Source organism: Macrobrachium nipponense, chromosome 15, assembly GCF_015104395.2.
Source record: "Macrobrachium nipponense isolate FS-2020 chromosome 15, ASM1510439v2, whole genome shotgun sequence".
NCBI classification, from domain to species: Eukaryota; Metazoa; Arthropoda; class Malacostraca; order Decapoda; family Palaemonidae; genus Macrobrachium; species Macrobrachium nipponense.
Genome location: NC_087208.1, coordinates 79,861,761 through 79,887,462, shown reverse-complemented (window position 1 = coordinate 79,887,462; position 25,702 = coordinate 79,861,761). Strand labels below are relative to the sequence as shown.

The 25,702-nt window shown below is 41.1% G+C and overlaps 1 protein-coding gene across 1 annotated transcript in view; it reads right to left on the bottom strand.

Annotated features, from left to right (window-relative positions):
- Window positions 1-5,363: 5,363 nt before the first annotated feature.
- LOC135226728 (FK506-binding protein 15-like) overlaps window positions 5,364-25,702 on the bottom strand; it is a 194,941-nt gene continuing 174,602 nt past the window's right edge. The window contains 4 exon segments of the mRNA XM_064266437.1: window positions 5,364-5,519; window positions 7,760-7,907; window positions 8,123-8,376; window positions 8,530-8,706. Of these exon segments, the coding sequence (XP_064122507.1) occupies window positions 5,364-5,519; window positions 7,760-7,907; window positions 8,123-8,376; window positions 8,530-8,706 (735 nt within the window).

Here is a 25,702-nt window from a genome sequence, read left to right as displayed (position 1 = left end):
TTCTAAGCCTCCCTCTTCCCAGGCTTCTCCCCCTCCCAAGGGGTCGAGAGCCAAGACCTCCAGAACCAAGCCGACGGAGTCTGGCTTTGACCAGGAAGCATTCGCTAATCTTCTCATGATGAAAATGAGTGAAGTGGTAGATAATAAGCTTGAGTCAGTGTCCACTTGACTCGCTTCGGGTCTGGAGACCTCGGGTCAATCAATACTGTCCCTGATCCAGAGGATCAGAGCCCAGGAGGAATTGGTATCCGGAATCCTCCAGTCCGGACCACGGCACAGGCCGTGACAGTACCGGACGCATCAAAGCTGCCGCCATTTGATAACAATAACCCATGGCGGTTAGCTTTGCATGCCCCGTATTCGGATGGGAAATTGACGATTGAAGGTTGTGGAACCCGACCGGTAGAAGACTTAAGAGTTCTTCCCGGAGGGCCTCCAGTTTCCGTTTCCAGGATATGCTACACTAGCAGAAGACGCGCTAGTCAGGGTAGACAAGGTCCTGAAAGAGACCGTGATCTACCCTAGGGACCAGGCCCAAGCTGTATGGGTCCGCATCCTTATAGATTGGGAATGCATTAATACTAAGCTAGCGCCCCATAAAGGTAGCTTCACAATGATTGTGACCCCGCGAGGAGTTCCGTCGCCTTGCACATCAAAAGTCGCGGAATTGACTCTACAAGCGGCAGTAGAGTATAAGCCCTTACCTCTATTAAAAGAGACTGAGGCTACCTCGTTACTCTTCCCCGCAGATGTAGAGTTTTGGACTGACGCTCCGGCTACGTTCACAGTGGGCAAACTCGACCCGGAGTGTGCCTCCACCCTGTTCGTAGAGGAGCTACCTAGAATTCTGGACCCCCTGGTCAAAGCGGAATTTGAAGCGAGATTGAGATTGAGCAGGTCGACCAACTCAGTCACCTCGGCGGAGTTGATCTCTACGACGTTCGCCGATAAGCTCTTTTCCGGGTCCACACGAAGTCTCTTTTACAGACCTTCCAGTCGGATCTGTATGACTTTATTGTGGCTAGACGAGCCTGCAGGAAGCATGTCTTCACAAATGCTTCCATAAGGCACGAGCCGAACGAGCTTATAAAGGCTTCAATCTGAGCCACCAACCTGTTCCCTGTAGATGCGGTCAACAACGTCTTCAATGAGGCGGCTAGAGCCAACCAGAGTTTTCGTGTTCGTTGGGGACTTCCTTTCAAAAGGAAGTTTGATACCCCCGGACCCCAATCCAGACCTAGGAAGAGGCCAAGGAAATTCCATCCTTACCAACCCTCTCATCCTCAGATGGTTGTCCAGGCGGTCCCGGTCTCCCAGGTCGGTAAGCCTTTGACATCCAAGGCTCAACTGCAGCAGCAGTATGTTTTAGTCCAAACTCCGCCAGCTCAACAACCCTCAACCTCAACAACCTTGGTGGCTTCCCCAGCCTTCAACGCCTCCTACGAGTCGCGAGGAGCATTTCGCCGCTACAGTAGGCATGCCAGAAGTAGCAGAGCCAGAGGTGGCTTCCGGCAGCGAGGTGGCTCTAGAGGCAGGGGCTTCAGAGGAAGCAGACCTGCAGCCAACCAGTGAGAGTCCGCAGGTGGGCGGGAGATTATATCTCTTCCGGGACCATTGGACCTTCAGTCCGTGGGCCCACAGCATTGTTTCAAAAGGTCTAGGGTGGAAATGGGAGAAAGGGCCTCCTCCACCAGTCAGTTTTTCACCAGACTCCAACGACGGACCTACTAGACTACATATGCCAAAGATCTCCTCCAAAAGAAGGCTATAAAGAAAGTCAAAAGCCTAAAGTTTCAAGGAAGTCTGTTCAGTGTACCAAAAAGGGACTCAGACAAACGAAGAGTGATTCTGGACTTGTCCTGTCTCAACTCATACATTCAATGCGACAAGTTCCGCATGCTGACCGTCTCGCAGGTGTGGACCTTACTTCCCCATGGGGCCGTCACCACCTCTATAGATCTTACAGACGCTTACTATCATGTTCCGATAGCATGAAATTTCTCTCCGTACCTAGGCTTCACCAACTAGGAAAACAGGCTTACTCATTCAGTCATGCCATTCGGGCTCAACATTCACCAAATTAGGAGAGACGCTAGTTCAAGAGCTAAGAACTCGATGGGTAATGTTAGTAGCTTACCTAGACGACTGGCTCATTTGGGCAACTAACGACGAGGAGTGTCGCAAAAGCAACAGCCAAAGTGATAGAATTCCTAGAATATCTGGGTTTCCAGATAAACAAGGAAAAATCTCGGCTCGTTCCGGCTTCCCGCTTTCAACGGGTGGGAATCCTCCAATGGGACCTAAACTCGCACAAACTATCTCTCTCGTCGTACCCAAGAGAGAATTCTAGGTTCGCGCAGTTTGCCTCGATAATGGACGTCCTGTTGAAAGCCAAACTGAAGGATATCAATCGAGTCTGGCGAAAGAGAGCCAATGTCAAATTCAGGGACAAGATCTCTCTAATTCCGCCGATATTAACGAAAAGGCTCCGTCCATAGACGGAACACCGGAGCCTGTCCAAGTCGGTGCCACTGCAATTCCCTCCACACGGACGCCTCTCTGAGCAGTTGGGGAGGTTACTCACAATACAAAAAAAGTTCAAGGAACATGGTCAGAGATGTTCCGCCAGTTCCACATCAATGTCCTAGAAACAATAGCCATTTTTCTGACTCTAAAACGCCTGGCTCCAGCCAAAAACGTTCATATAAGGTTAGTCTCGGACAGCACAGTAGTAGTCCATTGCATAAACAGAGGCGGCTCTGGGTTGAGCAAAGTAAATCACGTAATGAGTGCGATTTTCTCGTTAGCAACGAAAAATCGTTGGCACTGTCAGCCACTCACCTGGCAAGAGTAAGAAATGTCATCGCAGACTCACTATCCAGGACGACTCCGCTGGAGTCGGAGTGGTCACTGGACATGAAGTCATTCCGCTGGATTTGCAATCAAATCCCGGGCCTTCAAATAGACCTGCTCGCCACTGAGTCCAATCACAAACTCCCGTGTTACGTGGCTCCCAACCTGGACCCTCTAGCTCACGCCACAGATGCGATGTCCATAGACTGGAACGGTTGGCAGAAAATTTACCTGTTCCCACCAATAAATCTTCTGATGAAAGTCCTGCACAAGCTAAGATCTTTCACGGGACCGGTAGCATTGGTTGCACCCAACTGGCCGAAGAGCAATTGGTTTCCTCTTCTGCTATAATTGAATCTCCGTCCCAGACGGATCCCCTGTCCAGAACTGTCTCAAGTAGTACAAACTCGGACTGTGTCAGCTTCATCAAGAATTCTGAGTGCCCTAACTTTATGGACTTCATGAAGTTTGCGGCCCAAAGGACGCTAGTATCGATCCACTAAACATCCTGTTCATAGAATCAGATAAAAGAGTGTCAACGCTCAGACAGTATGATTCAGCAGTGAAGAAATTGGCCATCTTCCTAAAAGAATCTGATGCCCAAAAGATGACTAAGAATCTGGCGATTTCATTCTTTAGAACTCTATTCAAGAAAGGCCTAGCTGCTGGTACCATTACTACAATCAAATCTGCCTTAAGGAAGATTTTTCAGCTTGGCTTTAGTATTGATTTGTCGGATTCGTACTTCTCTTCTATCCCGCGAGCATGTGCCCGCCTGAGACCAGTAGACCGCCATCAAACAGTCTCCTGGTTTTTAAATGATGTACTTAGATTAGCCTCAGACACTGATAATGATTCATACTCATATATAACCCTTCTCAGGAAATCTTTATTTTTAATGAGCCTGGCGTCAGGCGCCAGAATATCTGAACTCTCAGCTCTCTCTAAAGACCCAAACCATGTCGAATTCCTCCCTTGGGGTGAAGTGCTACTATCCCCGGATCGGAAATTCCTGGCCAAGAATGAAGACCCACAAAACAGGTGGGCTCCGTGGAAAATTGTTCCTCTTACACAAGACACATCATTGTGTCCTGTCGTCACCCTTAAATCCTATCTGAAAGGTATTAGACAACAAATCCTTTATTTTATTAAACAAGCCAATCCGGATTAAGTTCCGCACGTCCATGATATCCGAGCAGTGGCTACCTCGATTAACTATTTTCACAATATGAACTTCGAGGACCTGAAGAAATATATGGGTTGGAAATCTCCGGCAGTATTTAAACGCCACTATCTCAAGAACCTAGAGGCCCTTAAATTCTCAGCAGTGGCCACAGGGAGCATAGTCTCCCCCGAATGACCAAGTCCTAAAACTCTATTCTATTGCTCGTTCTGCTTAGCCCTTTCTTCCTTGATACTCACTCCTTCCTACCTGCCTCGCTCATATCCCCTACCAATCTTCCCCCCCACCCCGGTGCCGGGCTGGTTTGCTTGCCATTCCATCGCCGGACTTGTATATAGCATTGGGACCCACCTTTTGTATTCCTTACCTGTTTTGTACATACTTCTATGTATATATCATATTGCTTCAGATGCCATTCCATTGTATTATTACTTTATTACTATTCATTAAGTCCTAATTTAAGTCTTAATTTTAAGAATTCAGCTAAGTTTGTCAGTTTCTTTTACAACTCATTAAATTTATTCTTCAGTGAACTTTAAGTTTCATTATTCCTTTTATGCATTTTGTCTGGTATCTTTCAAGCTTGTATGGCAATTCTCTGATACTATTTCACCGGCAGACACAGGTCAAACTCAGAAAAGGGATTTTGACGAAGGAAAAATCTATTTCTGGGGGAAGACCTGTGTCTCCCGGTGAACCCGACCCTCTTTCTTTTCCTGATCCCCACCCTGTAGCCAGTCCAAGCTTGGGTGCGTATTCCAGGAATGAAGATGCCGGGCGTGGGTAGTAGTAGAGCGAGCGGAAGGTGGAAGGGTAGTCTTTGTAATGGCTCTCGCCGTGGGAGGGACTTTGAAAGGAATCTTCTAACTGGCAGAAGTCCTGTGATAGTGGCCTCCACTCGCCCCAGTGCTTATACCGACACCCTTGGGTGATCGAGCTGAAGGTAGTAACTTCAGCATTCCATTTTAGCTTTTTCTCTGGTATATTTACAATCTATTTATACTTAGAAATGCGAGCTACAGGATCATTTCACCGGGCGACACAGGTCTTCGCCCAGAAATAAATTTTTCCTTCATCAAAGTCCCTTTTTTCTGCACTCCGTAACTTCTCTCTGAATGCGTTTTTTCTTTCATTACTGGTTCGTTATTGAAGAATATGTCTATTTCTTAGGTGGATCTTGAATTTCTCTCAATTTCAATACTAATTTAGCATCTTTAATAGATAGACATCTGAAGTATTTCTTGCAATATTTTAAATTCTTCATTGTATATATACAGGGGTGCATACATACATTCTTTGGACCTTGCATGATGGTCTTGTCCACAGTTTATACACTTTGTTTCACTGCTTTCCATTGTGTGGCATGTTCTTCAGATCCACAATATGAGCACACAGGTTCATTTTGACAATATTTCTTTACATGACCATATTTACTACAATTTTGACACTTTAAAGGTTTTGGGGCATGTGGCCTTACATATTTCTGTAGTTTAACCTAAAATTTCTGTTTTCTGAGGTATATCTTAACCTTTAAACTTTATTTTTGTCATTTTTTTTTTTACCTGGCAGAGCATATAGTTAACAATCCTGTACCTTTTGGTATCTCTTTTTAAGTGAGTCTAATAGTATATTCTTTTTAATTAGCTCGTTATTATTTTTTTATTGACAAATAATCTTCAAACTGACTTTCTCTTGAGGCTTCTATAAGCCACGTCTGTTCTCTTAGCTGCCTAAATGACATTTCTGCCATAGAATATCTGCTAAATATAATTTTCCAGGCTTAGCTACCAAGTCCAGTCATGAATTAGTGCGATCACAGACATCATGTGGTCTACACGTTCCATTTCACCTCTGACATTCGCTTGCATTTATGTATGTTTCGGCAAGAATTTCATCAAGCCAATGAGGAAAAGACAAGGAAAACATCTCGCTAACATACAGACAAAGAAAAATCGCTCTAGTATTATTACAGAATATTATAATATATGCGTAGTTAGTGAAGAGAGAGGGGAGGGTTGCGTAGTAAGGGTTGCTTAGTAACGCCCCCGTCTTGCCTGACAGCACACGTCACACTGTGCCCAAGGCTACGATCATTGAGCAAAGAGATCTTCATTTATGATAAATAACAAAGTTTTAGTTTTTAATACCCAAAATGGAATATGAAATTCATAATAATCATGATTTATTAAATTGTCTTTGTAAAAAAAAGAGTACACCTTCGAGTTTCACCTCTGACATTCTCTTGCATTTACGATTGTTTATCTTTGTTTCGGGCAAGAATTTCATCATGCCAAAGAGGAAAATACAAGGAAAACATCTCGCTAACACACAGAAGAAGAAAATTCGCAGTAATAAGCCAAGTTAGTGAAGAGAGAGAGAATTGCATAGGAAGGAGTGCCCCGTCTTGCCTCAAGCAGTGCCCAGGCTGCGATATATGAGCAAAGGGATCATCATTTATGATTAAATTATGATAAATAAAATAGTTTTGGTTTATTAATACACAAAAAAGAGATATACACTCATAATAATCATTATTTATTAGCATTGTCTTGATAGAAATACGAAGGAAAACTTTGAACGCCCGTATCTCAAAACTATACTTATTGACCTTCAAAATCTATCTTCTCACTTAGTTTTAAAGCTATAACATTGGAATTTGGTATATAACTCAGAAAGACATTATGGAACAATCAAATAGAGCCCTTGTTTCCAATTTTTGTTTCGTCTTTTTTTTATACATTTTTCTCCTGATTTATAGGGTTTATTTTTTTACCATATTGAAAAATTCATATCTAGCAAAAAAATTACTTTTAGAAAAAAACTCTCCATTTGATTGGAGGTCTACATCAGGTCTATATATGGTAGTAATCCCAGGTCTTAATATTAAATATCAAGGGAGGAGATAGAATTTGAAAAATGGTTATTTTCGGGATAAATCGGCCTGGCGTCACAAAACCGAAGGTCAGAGGCGAAAATCATATGCGGTTTGGAGATGTCCCAAGTCACCTTATTAAGTGGTATGAATATCAAAGTCCTGTCCTTAAAAAATGGCATTGGCCGGCCGGCCCCCTTAAACAGTCCACAGCCGTGCCAGAAGCCGTAGGGAGATTAGGATCTATATTCATAAAATGAATAATATAAATTTCATCCAGGATGAGGTTCCTCTCAACAGGGAGGCCCAACTGGGGGAGGAGCAATATTGTACCCACAGTGGTAGCTGCCCAGGGATTTGACATAAAAATTTCCCCTCGCTCAACCACATAGGGTACTCTAGCTTTAAATGTGGGGCACCAAGCTGTCATACTCAACCCTCCATAATGTTAAAAGAGCAGTGAATTCCATAATCCTATACCATACCAAGGTTGTCAACCAAAGAGTAAGAAATGATGGGGAAAATTTATAGGAAGAGGAGTAAAGGTATTATAGGTCCCAATGTTCAGTTGAATCCACAGCAGAAAGGGTAGGCATAAAGGAGCATACACTCCCTGCAGTGGATCCCTACGATGGGTTTTAATTCAAGACAACCAGACCAGTGCTTGCAGTCCTCAGGTTAAGGAAATAAACCTCACAAGCTTAAAATAAAAACTGCTTACATTCGATTTTAACACTAAGGTAAACAGCCTTATGACACTTACAAGGAAAACTATAAGCTTGAATTCTTTATGCAAACTTGGTAGACTTCTTATGGGCAATAATCTGCTTAGAAGAAATTATCAAACTTACCTTTGCAACCGTTAGCTGGCCTTGACTAACTTCTAGTTGTCCACTGATAGCAGCTTTTTCTTCGCGTAACTGAAGTACTTCTGAAAGGCTGACAGTTTGCTCAGCACCTTGTTTAGCTATCAAAAGATCTGTCTTGTCCTCCAAAAGCCTGAAATTTAAGTCATACTGATCACTTCAATTCCCAAGTCAAGCCTGTTACATGTTACATATGGAGGATGTGGTACATATTAGAAACGACAATCATGATGACCATTCAACAAAATTTTTCACAGCATGGTGTAGTATTATAAATAATATTTTGCATTAAATTCACTTCATACTTCCTTCTGCATGTCTTTATTCTGATTATGAAAATTCACTTACTTTTGATTCTTTTGAAGTAACTGAGTCACTGATTCATTCAAAGAATTTATTTTCTTTTCTTTCTCCTCTAGTGTCACCTTCATACTCTCATTATCACTGACTAATGTGGTTATTTGTGCTAGGATTGTCTGTGCATCAACAGCACTGCTGTGGGGAGGGAGATTAAACTGGAAGTTTCTTACACCAGCAGGTACTAAGGCTGAGTGAGCATTTGCACCTTCCTGTTGCCTCTGCTGCAGTTCCATTTTCTCCATCTGAAAATGTGCACAGAGATCAAATAAATACCTTCCTACTTTCAATGACCTTTGAATTAAAAAACTTAATGATATACAAAAAAATATCTATGCAAATTGTCTTAACTGCATCATCTTCTGGAATAATGAAATTATACAAATGTCTCACTATACCTTACTAGTTAAGCCATCTATCTTGTCAGACATTTTTGAAACAGATATTTTGAGCTCTGTATTTTGTGCTCTCATTTCTGAAAACAAGAGCGACATGGTTGGATCTGGTGCAGATGGGGGCTGAGTTGAGTTCACAATTGACTGGGTACCAGGTTGGACGGCAGTATATCCTGGAGGCTGTGCAAATAAAATGAACAGTAAAATAAATTTCATATAAAGTTGTTTCATCAATACAAATCACCCAACAAGAATCCTAAACAGCCCTTAAAAGAAGTTCCATGACCAATCATAACAGCCACTCACATTCCTATCATGGGTTGACTACTGCAGTTCTTTCCCATTACTGAAAGTTTAACTTTGGTTAATCTACAAGAACAACATTGAGAAACTGAGGCTGTGAAAATATAGAATGCAAGTCATAAGAGAAATATTTTAAAAACTGACATATTATTTACATTAAAACATGTCCTACTGCTTTCCTATGGCAAATGAAGGAGATGTACTCAATAGTTATTCAAATGCTACCTCTGATTCAGGGATAAGATTAATACATTTAACAGACTCACATCTTGCTTCAAGCTCAGGTTATTTACTGAATATTCAAATTTGCTGAGGGAAATTTACTTGATGGAATCAGTTCTGGGATCAGCTGACAGATGCTTAGGAAAACAGTAAGGCATGTTTTTATATAAAAAATATTTAAGTTTTTAAAAAATTTGTCTTATGACTTGCATGCAACAGTGGGTCCCCCATATTCACATTCTCCAGATTCGGGGACTCATGCATTCGCAGATATCTCTCTGGAACATATCCCCCTATTATTTGTGGGAAAGTTGCCTATTCGCAGTATTTTCCATGAGATATATCCACAAATTCCTGGTTTTTCTTATCAATTTCATCATAAAATGCACTTTTTGTGATAAAACTATTAAAAAAAACAGGTATACAAATATTTAGTGGGTTTTTCTTGAGTACTAACTAACAAGATAGATCATTTTAAGCCTTTTCATAGGGGTTCCAACTATTCGTGGGTTCTAAGTACTCATGGGGGGGTCTGGTACGCATCCCCCACAAATGCCGGGGTACCACTGTATAATTTTACAGCCTCAGTTTCTCAATGTTGTTCTTGTAGCCAAAACTAACAACTACTTATACATGAAAATACAAAACTTATGACAGTAACAGTGGAGATCCACTTATAACACCTACTACCTCTAGTAATTGTCCACTTTCACTAGTTTAATTCAACTGATAATTTCTTTACTAATGTAAAAGTTTTATAGCCCCTTGTAATAATCCTTGCTATCAAAAGATATTACTGTGAAACCTTAATCTGTGTGTGATAGGTATTCCCAGTACAATTTCAATTCCTGTAGCAGTAAAGGACAGCTTAACTCAAGCTATCATGAAAGTTCATGATACATATCTACCAAGAGCTTCAAAAAAGTTATACATAATTCCCAGTGCAGATACAACATAACAGAGGCTGTACAGGGAATAAAAACAAAGTGTCAATCACTCATTCAATTATACTACATACAGCAATTTACAAAAAAAGTTATTTACAAAATTCTATATCTAATACTTTCCAAGGTGGGTTATTCATTAGACGTGTTAGATGAGAATGGGCTATTCAGAGATGTGTCAGAATTACTTGTGTCTCTCTCTTCGGTATGAGAACTCCATTTTCCAACACTAAGTTTTATTTAATTTTTTACTTTTAAGTTCTTCATTCTACATATTTTATTAATTTTTATATTTTTTATTTTATATAATCATCAATAATAATGTTTACATTTGATCTTGTAATATGGTCTGCTTCTTTGGCTAGTTTAGCGGCCTCTTCATTACCTTCAATCCCTGTATGGGTGGGGATCCAACATATCAAGTAGTAATAACTTTTTGTTGTACAATATTATTTTTTGGTTTGAAACTCTGAATACCTTTTATAGTGCTTATTGAGTAACTAAAATCCCAAAATTATTATTTCTATGGCTGATGCAATTGCAAACAACTCTGCTGTGAATAATGAGGCATTACATAACAAGTGGAGATAGTTCTTGTACATGATGTAATGTCCTTGGAGTTCTGGGGTACAGTAATACCTCAATCTTAGGTGAGGTTAGGTCCAAAACCCCCTCGCACAAATCAAATTTTTGTGTAAGTTTGGCAGGTCTCTAAAAATACTAATAAATGCTTACTTCTAGAGTTAGAACATTAAATATGACCCTAATCATGTTTCCCAAGTATTTTAAATGAAATTAATGTTACTGTAATTTCACTTACATGTTAGCTTAATACATTACCCTTGAAAAAAGACAAAAATGGATGGTAAAAATACAGGAGTGATGAAGATTACATGTACTATTTCTCTCTTCCTTCCCCCTTTCAACCATCTATTTTTAGAAGTCTTCTCAACTTTGTTTTTAAGAACTTTATTCTGTCTCTCTGTCTTAGTTCTGAAATTTCTTTCCATGAACAAACAGTGCTTTTTATTTGGACAAGGTAATACAACTCTTAGTTATGAGTCTATGTTTTAGAACAGCACATTTACAGTTCTAGTTGGTGAACGTAAAACTAGATTATCTACTAACTACAAATGAGAGAGAGAAAAGTTAAGTACGTATATATATCTTAGTTTTACCAGACCACTGAGCAGATTAACAGCTCTCCTAGGGCTGGCCCGAAGGATTAGAGATATTTTAATGTGGCTAGGAACCAATTGGTCACCTAGCAACGGGACCTACAGCTTATTGTGGGATCCGAGCCACACTATATCGAGAAATGAATTTCTATCACCAGAAATAAATTCCTCTGAGTCCGCGTTGGCCGAGCCACGATTTGAACATCGGACCACCGGATTGGCAGCCGAACTAGAAAACCACTCATCCAGCAAGGAACTACGAGAGAGAGAGAGAGAGAGAAAGAAAGAGGAGTTGTCCGTACTTAAGGGAGTGAAATTATTTATGAATCATTACAAAGTGAGAGAGAGAATTACAAGAATCCTCTGATCTCCTAATGGCAACACTCCCCCATCACATTAAACTGACATATTTGACAGCTTTGGCTTCCAGCAGTTAAACAAAGATGAAGGAAAGGATAATTTGTTTCTTTAAATACTAGCACATACAAATTTTGTAATTACTGTTGAAATCAGAATGAAGATGCATCTAGATTGACACATCAGTATTTTGCACCAAAAAAAGGATTTTTGACGTAAGGAAAAATCTATTTCTGGGCGATTGGCTCGTGTCGCCAGCGAAATATCCTTTAATCTATTATTTCTAGGGTAAATGTACTAACACATACCAGAGAATAAATAAAATAAAGAAAAAGGTCAGTATAAACTGACTCGCTCACCCTCTAGGAGGGTGTCGGTATGAACACTAGGCGAGTGAGACCACTACCACGAGCCAAATGCCAATAGAAATCTCCCACTACAAAACCCTCCAAGAGGGGAGCCGTCCCACAGAGAGAGCAGCTCGTACTACTACTACTCCATCCCATGCTTGCGACTGCTGCGCCTCTGGTGGCCATCCTGAAGTTAGCAGACAATCTTGAGCGAAGGGACGGGTAGGGGGGTATTTCGCTGGCGACACGAGCCAATCGCCCAGAAATAGATTTTTCCTTACGTCAAAATCCTTTTTCTGGGCTCAGCTCGTGTCGCTTGCGCGAAATCGTACCAGAGAAACAGCACAAGATTGTAAAGAAAGTAAACAGAATATAATAAAACAAAATAAGTCTCAAATAAAAGATACAAATAAATGAATGAATATAATTGCTAAAAAGATACAAATACACAGTAAAACAAAATCAGAATTATGCTTAAATTACCCTTAGAACTAATTATGTTAATAATATAAGGTAATTTACATATATACAAATAGGTAAAATGATTACCTATCATAATAAATCTGTGTAACAACATGTATCAAAATAGAAATAGCAATTAATATAAAGTTATATAAATATTTGATCAATCACAAAAATATATATCTCAGGAATGTATATGACTTAATATACAAAACCCGTAACCATTGTAATATGATGTATCCCCTAGCATAAAAATAAGGGGATAACATCTATGAGATCAGTATGGTAATCAGCTGTGTGTGTCCCTAACCAGACAAAAGGGACACTATATAATCATAAAGCAGCTAAGACACAAGGTGAATGCTAAGCTAATGAACAAGGTAGGAATAGACGAACTGTTGGGTGAGGCAGGTAGAAAGGAGGACTGAATCTTCTACTATAATCTAACTAGAGTCAGGGGAAACTATGTTACCCGCTGCTACTGCTGGGAATTTCAGAGCTTCCAAGGACTTAAGGTAGTGACGTTTGAACACTGTCGGCGATTTCCATCCGGTATACTTCTTTAAATCATCAAAAATTCATATGCTGGAAGTAATTAATTGAGGTGGCTACTGCCCTGACATCATGTGCTTTTGGAAAGGAGTCAGGATTGGCTTGTTTGATAAAGTACAGGATTTGTTGCCTGATGCCTTTAGTGGATAAAGTACCACCTTTTTCCCTCCTAAAGAGGGGCCCCGATGAGGAAGAGGAGGTCCTGGATAGAAAGGCTCGTAAGGTTGAAACTGGACAAAGGGAAACATCTTGCGGAAGGGGTAATACCTTCCAAGGTTCCCACCTCATCAAAGGATCTTCATTCTTTGCTAAAAAACTACGTTCCGGAGAAAGTAGCACTTCCCCTGTGGGAAGGAATTGAACATGATCCGGATCTCTGGATAAAGCCGACAGTTCTGAAATTCTTGCTCCTGAAGCTAGGCTTAATAAAAACAGAGTTTTCCTTAGGAGCATCATAAACGAGCATGTGTCATTATTGGTTGTTCGGAAGCCAGTTTTAGAACATCGTTTAAGAACCATGAAAACTGACGTAGGCCTGACAGAGGGCCTAAGTCTAGCACATGCTTTAGGAATAGACGAGAAATAGGTATCTGTCAAGTCTATGTTAAATCCAAATTGAAATATCTTTTTCAATGCTGACTTGTTTGTCGTAATAGTGCTAGCTGCTAAACCCTTTTCAAATAAAGATCTGAAAAAGGATATAGCAGAATTAACTGTCATGAATCTGATATCTGACTCCCTCAGGAAGATTGCTAACTTTTTGACGGCAGCATCATACTGCCTCAAAGTTGAATCCCTTTTATCGGATTCCAGGAAAAGAATATTCTGAGGGTCAATATTCGCATCTCTTTTTGCCGCAAACTTCATGAAATCCATAAAGTTAGGGTTTTGAGAATCCCTGAGGAAGCGAACACAGTCTTCGTTTGTACTGACTGGGAGAGCTTGGGACTGGGGATCCGAAGGGGACGAAGGCCCAGTTCCAGAATCATGGGGTACCAATTGCTCTTCGGCCAGTCTGGGGCTACTAGAGCCACTTGACCCCTGAATGTCCTGAGTTTGTCTAATACCTTCATAAGGAGATTCACTGGAGGGAAGACGTAAATCTTCTCCCAGTTGTTCCAGTCCAGAGCCAGGGCGTCCGTGGCGTAAGCCAGAGGGTCCAGGTTGGGGGCTACATAACACGGTAGTTTGTGGTTTGCTTGTGATGCGAAGAGATCCACCTGTAGCCCTGGGACTCTTTGAAGGATCCATTGGAACGAACTCTTGTCTAGAGACCATTCCGACTCTAGGGGTACTGATCGGGATAGGGCGTCTGCTATGACGTTTCTCACTCCAGCTATGTGGGTGGAGGAAAGATGCCAACTGAATTTGTCTGCCAGGGAGAAGATGGCTATCATGACGTGGTTTAGATGACGCGACTTGGAGCCTCCTCTGTTTATGCAATGTACTACCACTGCGCTGTCCAAGACTAGCTTTATGTGGGAGTACCTTGGTGGGCGTAATCTTTTCAGAGTCAAGAAAACTGCCATTGCCTCCAGTACGTTTATATGGAACTGACGGAACTGGGGTGACCAAATTCCTTGAACCTTTTTGACTTGGGAGTACCCTCCCCAGCCGCTTAAGGACGCGTCTGTGTGGATGGTGATCCCTGGTGGAGGGAACTGAAGAGGAACTGACACTGACAGATTCTTGACTTTTGCCCACGGCCGAAGCCGGTTCTTTAGAATCAGAGGCACTGAGGATAGCTTGTCCCTGACCTGACATTTGCTCGTGAGCGCCAGATCCTGGTTAGATCTTTTAGTTTGGCTTTCATTAAGATGTTCGTTACTGAAGCAAACTGGAGAGAGCCGAGGATCCTTTCCTGAGCTCTCCTGGATGCTAGTTTGTGACTTAGAAATTGCTTGACTGACTTCGCTATTTCTTTCCTTTTGGTGGATGGAATCGACAGAGTGTGTGAGGATAGATTCCATTGAATGCCTAGCCACTGAAAGTTTGACTCTGGAGTGAGTCTTGATTTGGATCTGTTTATCTTGAATCCTAGATATTCTAGGAATTGGATCACTTTCAGTGTGGCCTTGTTGCATTCTTCGACTGATGGGGCCCAGATCAACCAATCGTCGAGATACGCTACTACCATAATCCCTTGAGCTCTGAGCTGTGTTGCACTACTACTTCCGCTAGCTTCGTGAACACCCTGGGTGCCACGTTGAGCCCGAACGGGACTACCTTGAAGGAGAACGTCTGATCTCCTATCTGAATCCCAGATACGGACGGAAGTGTCTTGCAATAGGGATATGATAGTAGGCGTCTGTAAGATCGATAGAGGTGGTGACGGCCCCACGGGGAAGTAAGGTCCGCACCTGTGAGATCGTGAGCATCTTGAACTTGTCGCAGCGGATGGCTAAGTTTAAGCGGGACAAGTCTAAGATTACCCTTCTTTTGTTTGAGCCTTTCTTTGGAACGCTGAACAAGCGACCTTGGAATTTTAACCTTTTGACTTGGACTATAGCTCCTTTCTGAAGGAGGTCCTCTGCGTACTCTGTCAATTCCTTGGAAGGAAGTTGACGGAAAGGTCTGGCTGGAGGTGGGTTCGTCAACCAGCTCCAACCCAGCCCTTTTGACACTATGCTCTGAGCCCATTGGCTGAAGTTCCACCGGTGGCGAAAGTGAAACAGCCTCCCTCCTACCTGAAGTTCTTCATTGGTTCTGGTAACCCCCTCGACCTCCTCTGAAGTGCTTTCCCCTATTGAAGGGGTCTCCGATCCTCTCCCACGAAAGGACCGCTTACCTCTGCCTCCCTTGTTCGAGCGGTCATACTTCTGAGAAGCTTGACTCTCGAAGGCTTGATTGTAAGCTGGAGAGATGGCGTATGAGGTGGAGGGCTGAGGCTGAGGGGATATCACATAAATAGGCTGTGATTGACCTTTAGACGTGGAGGGCTGGGCTGTCTGCACTAACGGCACTGTAGGAACTTGTTGAGGGAAGCGCGGTTGCTTCTTTTGGTAAGGCTGGAAACGTCTGGGTTTTTCCTTTGCCCCTTACCTTTTGGTGTCCAGGTCTTTTGCCTTCTCCTTAGCCGTAAGACCCAACGGTCCCTTAAGGCTCCTGGGTTCAACCTCGTAGCCTCTGCCTGGACTTCCTTTACCATAGCCTCTGGGAAGAGATCTGCGCCCCAGATGTTAGAAGAGAGTAACCTATTCGGTTCATGACGAATGGTTGCCTCTAGCAGGACATGCTTCCTACAATTCGTTCTGGCAGTGGCAAACTCGAACATATCTGACTGCACCGTTTGAGTCAGGGCTTTGGTCATAAGCTTAAAAATTGGTTCTGAACCATAAGCCATGGTTGCTACCTCAGACATAGCCATCAGGTTGATTGACCTGGCTAGTCGTGTTTTCGAGTCAAATTCCGCTTGAATAAGACTATCAGGGAGCCTGGGCAGCTTTTCACCAAACTGCTCCATAGCACAGTCAGGTTTGAGTTTGCCAGCTGTGAAAGTATTAGGCAAGTCTTCCCACAATTCTCCAATTGAAGGGAGCAACGGAGATGTGGGGTCTGCTTCTTTTAACTGAGGCATGGGTTCCCCTTTCTGAGCTGCTGAGATGGTCGACCTAGCTATCTTGGTTAGGAAAGGGAGCGGGGTACCCTCGTCCATCGTGAAAATGGTAAAGGGACTTTTGAAAGGTTGGATCTTGGTGTTCGAGCAGTCCATGTCCTCTAAACATCTGAGCCATTCTCGCTGAGCCTGGTCTCGAGAATAGAGGACTGTCTCCTTTGGTACCCTGTCATCCCTAACCATAGCCGAAGGCGTGAGCCTAGCGTAGCCTATGAAGGGAGGCTGTAGGCCTTCCGGGTAGAACTCGAAGTCCTCTATTCTTCGAGTTCCAAACTCCGGTATGGAGATGAGACCATCTTGGAAGGGGGCGTATGATGCTACTCTCCAAGGATTGTTCATGGAGAAAGCGGCAGCGAGTCATGCGGGGGAAGCTGAGATCCGCTAGTGTTGTAGGTTGAGGGAGAGGCAAGAGGGGCTTCTCTTAGACCGGCTATAATAGTGTCCTGAGAAGTGATCCTGTCCGACAGGCGGGATATCATATGTTCCATACTCGTCTTAAGGGAGCCCACTAGGTCGCCCACCTGTTGCAACAGGCCAGCATTGGTGTCCAAAGCCGGAGCTGCTGCGGAGGTGGAGGGGAGACTCTGAATAGGCACCAAAGGTAGTGGAACTGGTGATCCTGCCGGGGTGCGGATTTGATTTTCTCCTTAGGTTTACTCTTGGAGGACTTTGAGCCGGAGCTAGACCCTTTAGACCTGTCTGGGCCGGGATTACGAGCCGGAGACTTGCGCGAGGAAGAAGACGAGGACGTCTTCTTCGAAGACGATGACGTCTTAGTCAAGGTCATATGTTTGGACTTGATCTTAGGTCTAACCGAAGCCTCTGGAGGAGTATATAACTCATCACCCGTAAAGCCTTGGAAGGATGGAGAGGTTGCAGGGGTAGAAGAAACAGTCACTCCCAAGGGAGACCCTTGGGTACCTGCATTACTTACCTCGGCCAACAGGTCGTCTATACCTACCATAGGTTCAACATTTATATCCAGGGTTGCGACATCCGTGGAGATATCCTGGTCTTGTTCTGTTAAGGAGGCGCCAGTTGTTGTTGGATAAAGGCAATAGAGGGGTCCGCCTCTACCGGGTCGACGTACCCAGTCGCCTTGCCTCCGGGAAAGATTAACAGAGCTAATCGCTTCTCCAGTATGTAGGGCTGACCCTTGGCGGCGTTCTTGCCAAAACCTCCGACCCAGGCCCGCAGGGTAGCCAATGCCGTATCTCTTACTGCCGGAGCCTGTAAGAGAGGGTATATTTTAGATTTAAGAATCACTTAAAACTAAAACTTAGAATATAACTTAACTAGATGCCTTTTAAGTTAAAGTAAATCACGTAAACTTAAGTACTAAAAGAAGCGGAGCAGCATGCGGAGATGGAATACTTACGCCTTCCAAAAGCTGGCTCACCAGATCGTAACATATGGTACACGTCTCATGGTACCAGACCTGGATGTCCCCGTGCGGAGTCGCGCATGGAGCATGGGACCGGCAAACTTCGTGTCCACAGGGGTCCTGAAGTGTAGCGGAACATCCCGGATGCTCACAGTTGGTGGCCTGTAAGTGGGAAGACACATGAGTATCTTAAAGGGGTAACACTTACAGATTAAGGACAAAGAACTCCGTTACATGCCGGAGCTCGGAAAAAATTTGGGCATAACCCCTCCCTGCATTGCCTGAATAGGCTATAATCCCGGAGAGATCCGGTAAAAATGAAAGGGAGGGGTAGGGATGGTTTAAGAAACTTAAGATAAACTTAAAGATAACTTAAACCTACATGCAATGTCATGCAATGAACCGGACTAGGTCCAGTGAAGCGGAGTGTAGTAACTCAGCAATACGGTACGGTTAGTAAAGACCTACTGTATGCTCCGGTCCAACTACGGTGGACTCTACCCTTCCGCTGGATACCAGGGCTCCGATAGGGAGGAGCTCTAGTAAGGAGGGAAGGGCGAGATGACATACAGACTCGAGCTAGCCCGGAGCGGCAAGGAAGTAACGGAGGGGGGGAAGGCCAGGGCCCCCCACAACGTACCACCCGGCCGAGCCGAGAAGCGGAGAGGTCGGAACCAGTCAGGGACTGTCGGACTCCCAGGTCCCTCCGGTGGAGAGAGGGGGACCAGGCTCGGGCATGCGGGGCGAGCAAGGACAGACCGACCCACCCCCACCCGACTCTATGGGAGAGCGGGAGAGGGGGGGGGGGGGGACTGGCAGGCGTCTGGCTGACTCGTGATCACGTAGTGACCACGAGGCGTAAACTAAGATACGGTAACCAAGCCTAGGCCAACCAACTGATCAGAGAGAAGCTATCGGGAAGCAACCTGAACTGAAAAGCGGTAGCATATAGGCCCATAGGGCTAAACCAACTGATCAGAGAGAAGCTATGTGGAAGCGACCGAACTGATCAACGGTAGACTAGGCTCTACGAGCCGGGACCTAGGCTAAGCCAGACGCTAACTAACCTCACAGTGACAAAACATATAAATATATATAATAAAAATGAAAGAAAGAAGGTAAAAAAGCAGGAGAAAAAATCCAGGAGTGTGCGACTAGCCCGAAGGCGAGTCTACCACTCAAAGCTAGTCAGGGGCCGATACTAAGAACCTGGACTAGGGTCTGGATAGAAAAAGCCTACATAAGGTGAAATACATACATGTATGACAACCTGAGTAGACCTAACGACGCGGATAATCAAAATAGAGCGTAAATAATAAGGGATGTCTAGGTATGGGAGACCAAGAACGAACCCAACATGCGGCAGGACCATGCTGGCCATGCGGTTACTGCCCCCGAGAACGTATTTGTACCTAAAAAACGGCAAATACTGTCTCGGGGACGGAAAAAACTCGCTAACCGTAAATACTGAGTACTTAACTTAGCTGCTGCAATAGCTGCACGCTCCATTATCGAAAATCCGAAGAAAGGGCACAAAAATCACAGAGAGAAAATTAACACGTGTGACTCGTGTGAGCTAACTGAAAAGGATGGCCACCAGAGGCGCAGCAGTCGCAAGCATGGGATGGAGTAGTAGTAGTACGAGCTGCTCTCTCTGTGGGACGGCTCCCCTCTTGGAGGTTTTGTAGTGGGAGATTTCTATTGGCATTTGGCTCGTGGTAGTGGTCTCACTCGCCTAGTGTTCATACCGACACCCTCCCTAGAGGGTGAGCGAGTCAGTTATACTGACCTTTTTCTTTATTTTATTTATTCTCTGGTATGTGTTAGTACATTTACCCTAGAAATAATAGATTAAAGGATATTTCGCGCAAGCGACACGAGCTGAGCCCAGAAATCAACCACATTAGCTGAAAATCATATATACGAAGTAGATTAGTGTAAACAATTTTCAAAACTATAAAACAAGTTTGAAGTGAATTTCTATGAGTAATATTAATTTGAAACCTTTAAAGGCTTCGTACAAGTTTATCAGCAGTGTGGTATTGGCTAAAACTTTCCACAGATGTTCAACTTAAAAAATTCTTTCAGAATAATAATGTAACTTTAATATTACTCTAAAAACAAGATAATTGGGTTATATTATTACTGGCTCAAAAAGTCCCTTGTAAATCTTACGTTCTTCATGGACTTGGCAGGCCGACGGATGAAAAGTTTTAGAAATTCAAGAACTGTGTAAAACATTTTAAAACTAATTTAAAAGACTGAATATTTTAAAGGTAGTTTTGCTAAACAAGATGAATATATGTTTAAAATCTTAAAAAGATTGGTTACGTTTTCTATCATGCGTACTTTTAAGTTTTAGCACTCTGTAACTATTATTACTCATAAATGCCCTTTGAAACAATGGGAAATGTGTGAGTCTAGATGCAGCACATGTGCGGTTGGATACATGATGCTCACATAAGTAAGATAAGTAACCTAGCAATGGGACTTACAGCTTACTGTGGGATCCGAACCACATCACATTGAGAAATTAATTTCTATCACCAGAAATAAACTCCCCTGATTCCACGTTGGCCAAGCCAAGACTTGAACTTTGGACCACTGGATTGGTAGCCAAGGGCAAAAACCACTCGTCCAATGAGGATCTGATGCTCAAATGTTCAAATAATATAGGGAACTTCATAAAATTTTTTAGCTTGACTTAAACAAAAACTATAGAATTGGATAATTCAAATGAAATTCCTGAATGTAATTGCTGTTGTTACTCATAGTAATGCTTCTGGCCAAGTATTACTTATGGTGTATAAGCAAAATATGAGGTTTAGCATTGCAAGCAAGCTCGTTGCTGACACTGAAGATGCTACTCTATCTGTATCAATCCATTGCAGCTGAATCTCATAACAGAGTTTAATAGTTAAAATTAGTCAAAACTCAAATACTTATGCTTATTATCAGAAAACTGGAGCTGCCCCCACCTGACATCTTTTTATTGCTTCTTTTACTACTTGCAACTCATTTAGAATTTGTGTTTTCCCTGACTGAAATTCATTTTTTTGACAAATTTAATCTAATTCGCATCAATTGCTTAAAAAATGTTTTTCTTAAGATACTTAATATTTTCCTTTATTTTTCAGTTTGTATATCCTCCCCTGTTTGTATCTTAAGTTACTCGGCAAAAACTTTATTTATATTTCTTTTCTTATCACAGACCTAACTATGTATTTAGTAGTGTTGTTTAACCCTCTTACGCCGATTGGACGCTGTTGTTTAATTAGGTTATTTTGGATGTTTTATAATGCTTTTGTTTCTCCCCTTTAAAATTTTCCCAAACTATACTATGCACCATAAGTAGAACAGTACATATTCAGTTAATTCCAACAGCCTTGCATTTTCTTCCATAAGATTCAGTGCCACACAGTTATCAGTAAGTTTTATTACAGTTATGACAAAATTATGGATATGGACGTCCTAATTACATAGAATAGCTAAATCGTTGGAACTACTGAATATCAACTAGTTGCAATCTTTTTTTTTTTTAGCAAGGTTACTTGGGTTTCATTTCATTGATTATTTGGTTTTTAATATTGGCCTTACTTTATGTTCTTTATTCTTATGTATTCTATTCATTACTTCTCATTTTCAATTATCTACTGGGTTGCTTTAAATGTTGTGGGCTTTGGTTTGTAGCATTTTGCATTTCCAGATTCTATAAAAAATATACAGTACTGTATAGTCAATCAGATAAAGTACAGTGCCAATGCTACAAGACATTTGTAAAAAGCTGATCACAACTGCAAAAATAAGATATTATCTTACTTAATAAAGAACAATTTTTAAAAATCTTTCAAAATCAATACAGGAGTGTAATTCAAGTGTGTTATCAGATTTATACCTTAAAAACTTTTGAAAGGGGGACAGGTCTTTCTGATTTCATGTTACATGATAAAGCCAGTAGTTTGCATCCATTGGCAAACTGTTTTGAGGTGCAAACTACTAACTTTAATCTTCACAGATTGAAAGTGATGTATTACACTCTCCTGGGAGAATTATCTTCAAACTACCTACATTGTTCAGACTTTTAAGTTGTAAGGTTCATGAGGGGAAAAATGCGGCTAGTAAAGTTCGTTTCGCAAAAATATTTAAGCAAAAAGAGACTATACAGCAACTTAAGTTATATGCAAACAACGCACCAATCAAAATTCTAACTTAGATTAATATTTTTATTACAAAATTAGTTAGTAGGCTTGGCTAATGATTGCCATGTTAAGTGAATATGAAAGTTAGTCATAACAAATGGCTAAAATAGTCCTAATCTAAGTCCTGACACAGTGGAAATTCAGTACAGTACCAGGTCCACCCGTATTCGCGGGGGATGCGTACCAGACCCACCCCCCGTGAATAGTTAGAACCCACGAATGTTTGGAACCCTAATAAAAACGCTAAAAACAGCCTATTTTGTTAGTTAAAACTCAAGAAAAACCCACTAAAATTTTTCATACAGTAGTATCTCGAGATACGAAATTAATCCGTTCCGAGGCGCCTTTCATATCATGAGGTTTTTCGTATCTTGGACCACATTTTACATGTAAAATGGCTAATCCGTTCCAAGCCCTCCAAAAAACACCCCAGTAAATTTCATAATAAAGCTAAATTGACCTATAAACAATGAAATACTACAACAATTTGGACAATTCAATACGTAACTTAATAATAAAAATGCAAAACCTGTAAATAAAGTGTATATTAGTGTACAAGAAATATTATTACTGTAACGTAAAATGTGGAGCTTACCTTTCGAGTGAGGCTATCTCTGAAAGTGGCCGCAGAGGAGGAGGAGGAAAACGGCAGATACGTACACTTAACTTTACGAAACACATAAAAAAATGTCAGAAAAAAAAACTAAACTTTACAAAACACATTAACAAAACTGTAACACTTAACTTTACAAAAAACTTAAAATAGAATTTATTTTGTCTTTTTTTTATTTTTACATTCCTTTTTACTTTTTTATACTTTACTACGTAATTTCAATTTCTTCACCACCGAATGGATGCCAGTCCATTTACGACGAATTTTTCGAACCACCCATGAGAAGCCTTGAACTCTGGGGTTGCCGTTGATGTCCCCTCTCCGCCGTCATCTTCGGCTTGGGCAATCAAATCGCCGAAAATAGCGCTGGCCTTCTGGCAGATTGCCGTCTTGGTTATCGTATCGCCACCGATTTCTTTGTCCTCGATCCATACAAGAAGCAGCCTTTCCATTTCATTATGCACATGGCTCCTCTGTTGGACACAAAAATAGTCACGCCCTTGGAAGGTGTAGACTGCTTTGATGGCTTCCTTCTGCTTAAGGATGGTGCCTATCGTCGATGGATTTCGGCCGTATTCCTTAGCGATCACACTCAACCGCATGCCAGCTTCATACTTTTTTATTATCTCCATCTTCGTCTCCATAGAAAGCATTCTCTTCTTTCTGTGAACTTCAGCAACTTTCTTGGGACCCATGACTATATGTACTGTACGTAATTAACCCTTAAATGCCGACTGGACGTATTTTACGTCGACATTTTTTGTCTCTCGGGTGCCGACTGGACGTATTTTATGTCGACATACAAAAGTTTTTTTAAAAATTCGCGGAAAAATACTTTTAGGCCTACCAGCCGAAAACTCTTGAATCACGCGCCTTGGGGGATGCTGGGAGTTCACGGATCAAGGTGTTGTTTTGTTTACAATCGTTATGCAGGCGCGCAAGCGCGAATTTCTTTCTTGCCGCACTAAAAAGTATCTGTGACACATCTCGGAAATTATTTTGTCACTTTGACATAATTTTTTTACCATTTTAAATTAGCCGTTACATGGAGTATTAATATGAAAATGTGCGCATATTTATGTAGAACACAACAAAAAATACTCATGATTGTAGCTTTTATCAGTTTTGAGATATTTTCATATAAATAACGATAAGTGCCAAAATTTAAACCTTCAGTCAACTTTGACTCTACTGAAATGGTCGAAAAACGCAATTGTAAGCTAAAACTCTTATATTTTAGTAATATTCAATCATTTACCTTAATTTTTCAACTAATTGGAAGTCTCTAGCACAATATTTCGATTTATGGTGAATTTATGAAAAAACTTTTTCCTTACGTCCGCACGGTAACTCTTCCGAAAAAAATCATACATGCGATTGTGGTAATGTTTGCACCATTTTAAATTAGCCGTTACATAAAGTTTTATATATGAAAATGTGCGCAATTTCATGCACAATACAACTAAAAACAACCCATGGTTGTAGCTTTTATCAATTTTGAAATATGTTTATATAAAAAATGATAAGTGACAAATTTTCAACCTTCGGTCAACTTTGACTCTACCGAAATGGTCGAAAAACGCAATTGTAAGCTAAAACGCTTATATTCTAGTAATATTCAAGCATTTACCTTCATTTTGCAACAAATTGGAAGTCTCTAGCACAATATTTTGATTTATGGTGAATTTATGAAAAAAAAAACATTTTCCTAACGTCCGCGCGGTAACTCTTCCGAAAAAAATCATACGTGCAATTGTGGTAATGTTTGCACCATTTTAAATTAGCCGTTACATAAAGTTTTATATATGAAAATGTGTGCAATTTCATGTAGAATACAACAAAAAATAATTGAAGGTTGCAGCTTTTCTCATTTTTGAAATATTCGCATATAAATCACGATAAATAGAAAAAAAAACCACGTTCGGTCAACTTTGACTCTACTGAAATGGTCGAAAACAAAACGCAATGTAAGCTAAAACTCTTTACAGTCTAGTAATATTCAGTCATTTATCTTCATCTTGAAACAAATTTGAAGTCTCTAGCACAATATTTAAATTTATGGTGAATTTTAAAAAAAACTTTCCTTCCCTCCGCACGCGGATTCTCCGCCACAAATCTCCGAAATGTGTACGTCCCATTCTCGGAATATTTGCTCCGTTTCATATTAGGCATTTCATAGAGTTTTATATATGAAAATGTGTGCAATTTCATGAAGAATAAAACAAAAAAATATTTTAAAGTTGTAGCTTTTCTTATTTCCGAAATAATTTCATATAAAAAAACATATAAAAAAAAAATTCGACATTCGGTCAATTTTAACTCATCAGATATGGTCGAAAACTGCATTTGTAAGCTAATATTCTTATAGTATAGTAATATTCAATCATTTTTCTTCATTCTGAAAGAAATTGGAAGCCTCTAGGACAATATTTAGATTTATGGTGAATTTTTGAAAAAAATATTTGTTTACATCCGCGCGTTACAAATTCATGCATTATTTTGTGATAATATTTTCTCTGTGTTGCTTTTATCGTTTTACAATGTGTTATATACCAAAATTATTGCAATTTAGTGTACATTACAACGAAAAAAAAGTAACTTGTTACCTTTAACCGTTTTGCGCACAGCGCGATTTGAATACAATTATATATGAAATTTCGTTTTTGCGCTATCATATATCGCATTATTTATATATGATAATGATAATTTTTTTCATTTCTAATGATTGCATACTAAACTTCAGGCAATGACAAAAAAAGGAGCCAAAAATGAACTTTTAATCTTGAAAACTAAGCGCGCTGTGTTTTTTTGAAAAAAATATTTTTTTTTTTTCCGCTTCCGCGCTCACTCTGAAACACCTCCAGCACATGGGAGACATTTTTTTTTTTTACCGCTTCAGTGTTTAAAGGGTTAAGTTACATATGTAGTACGTATACTGAAGGGATTTTGACGAAGGAAAAATCTATTTCTGGGCAAGGGCCCGTGTCGCCCAGTGA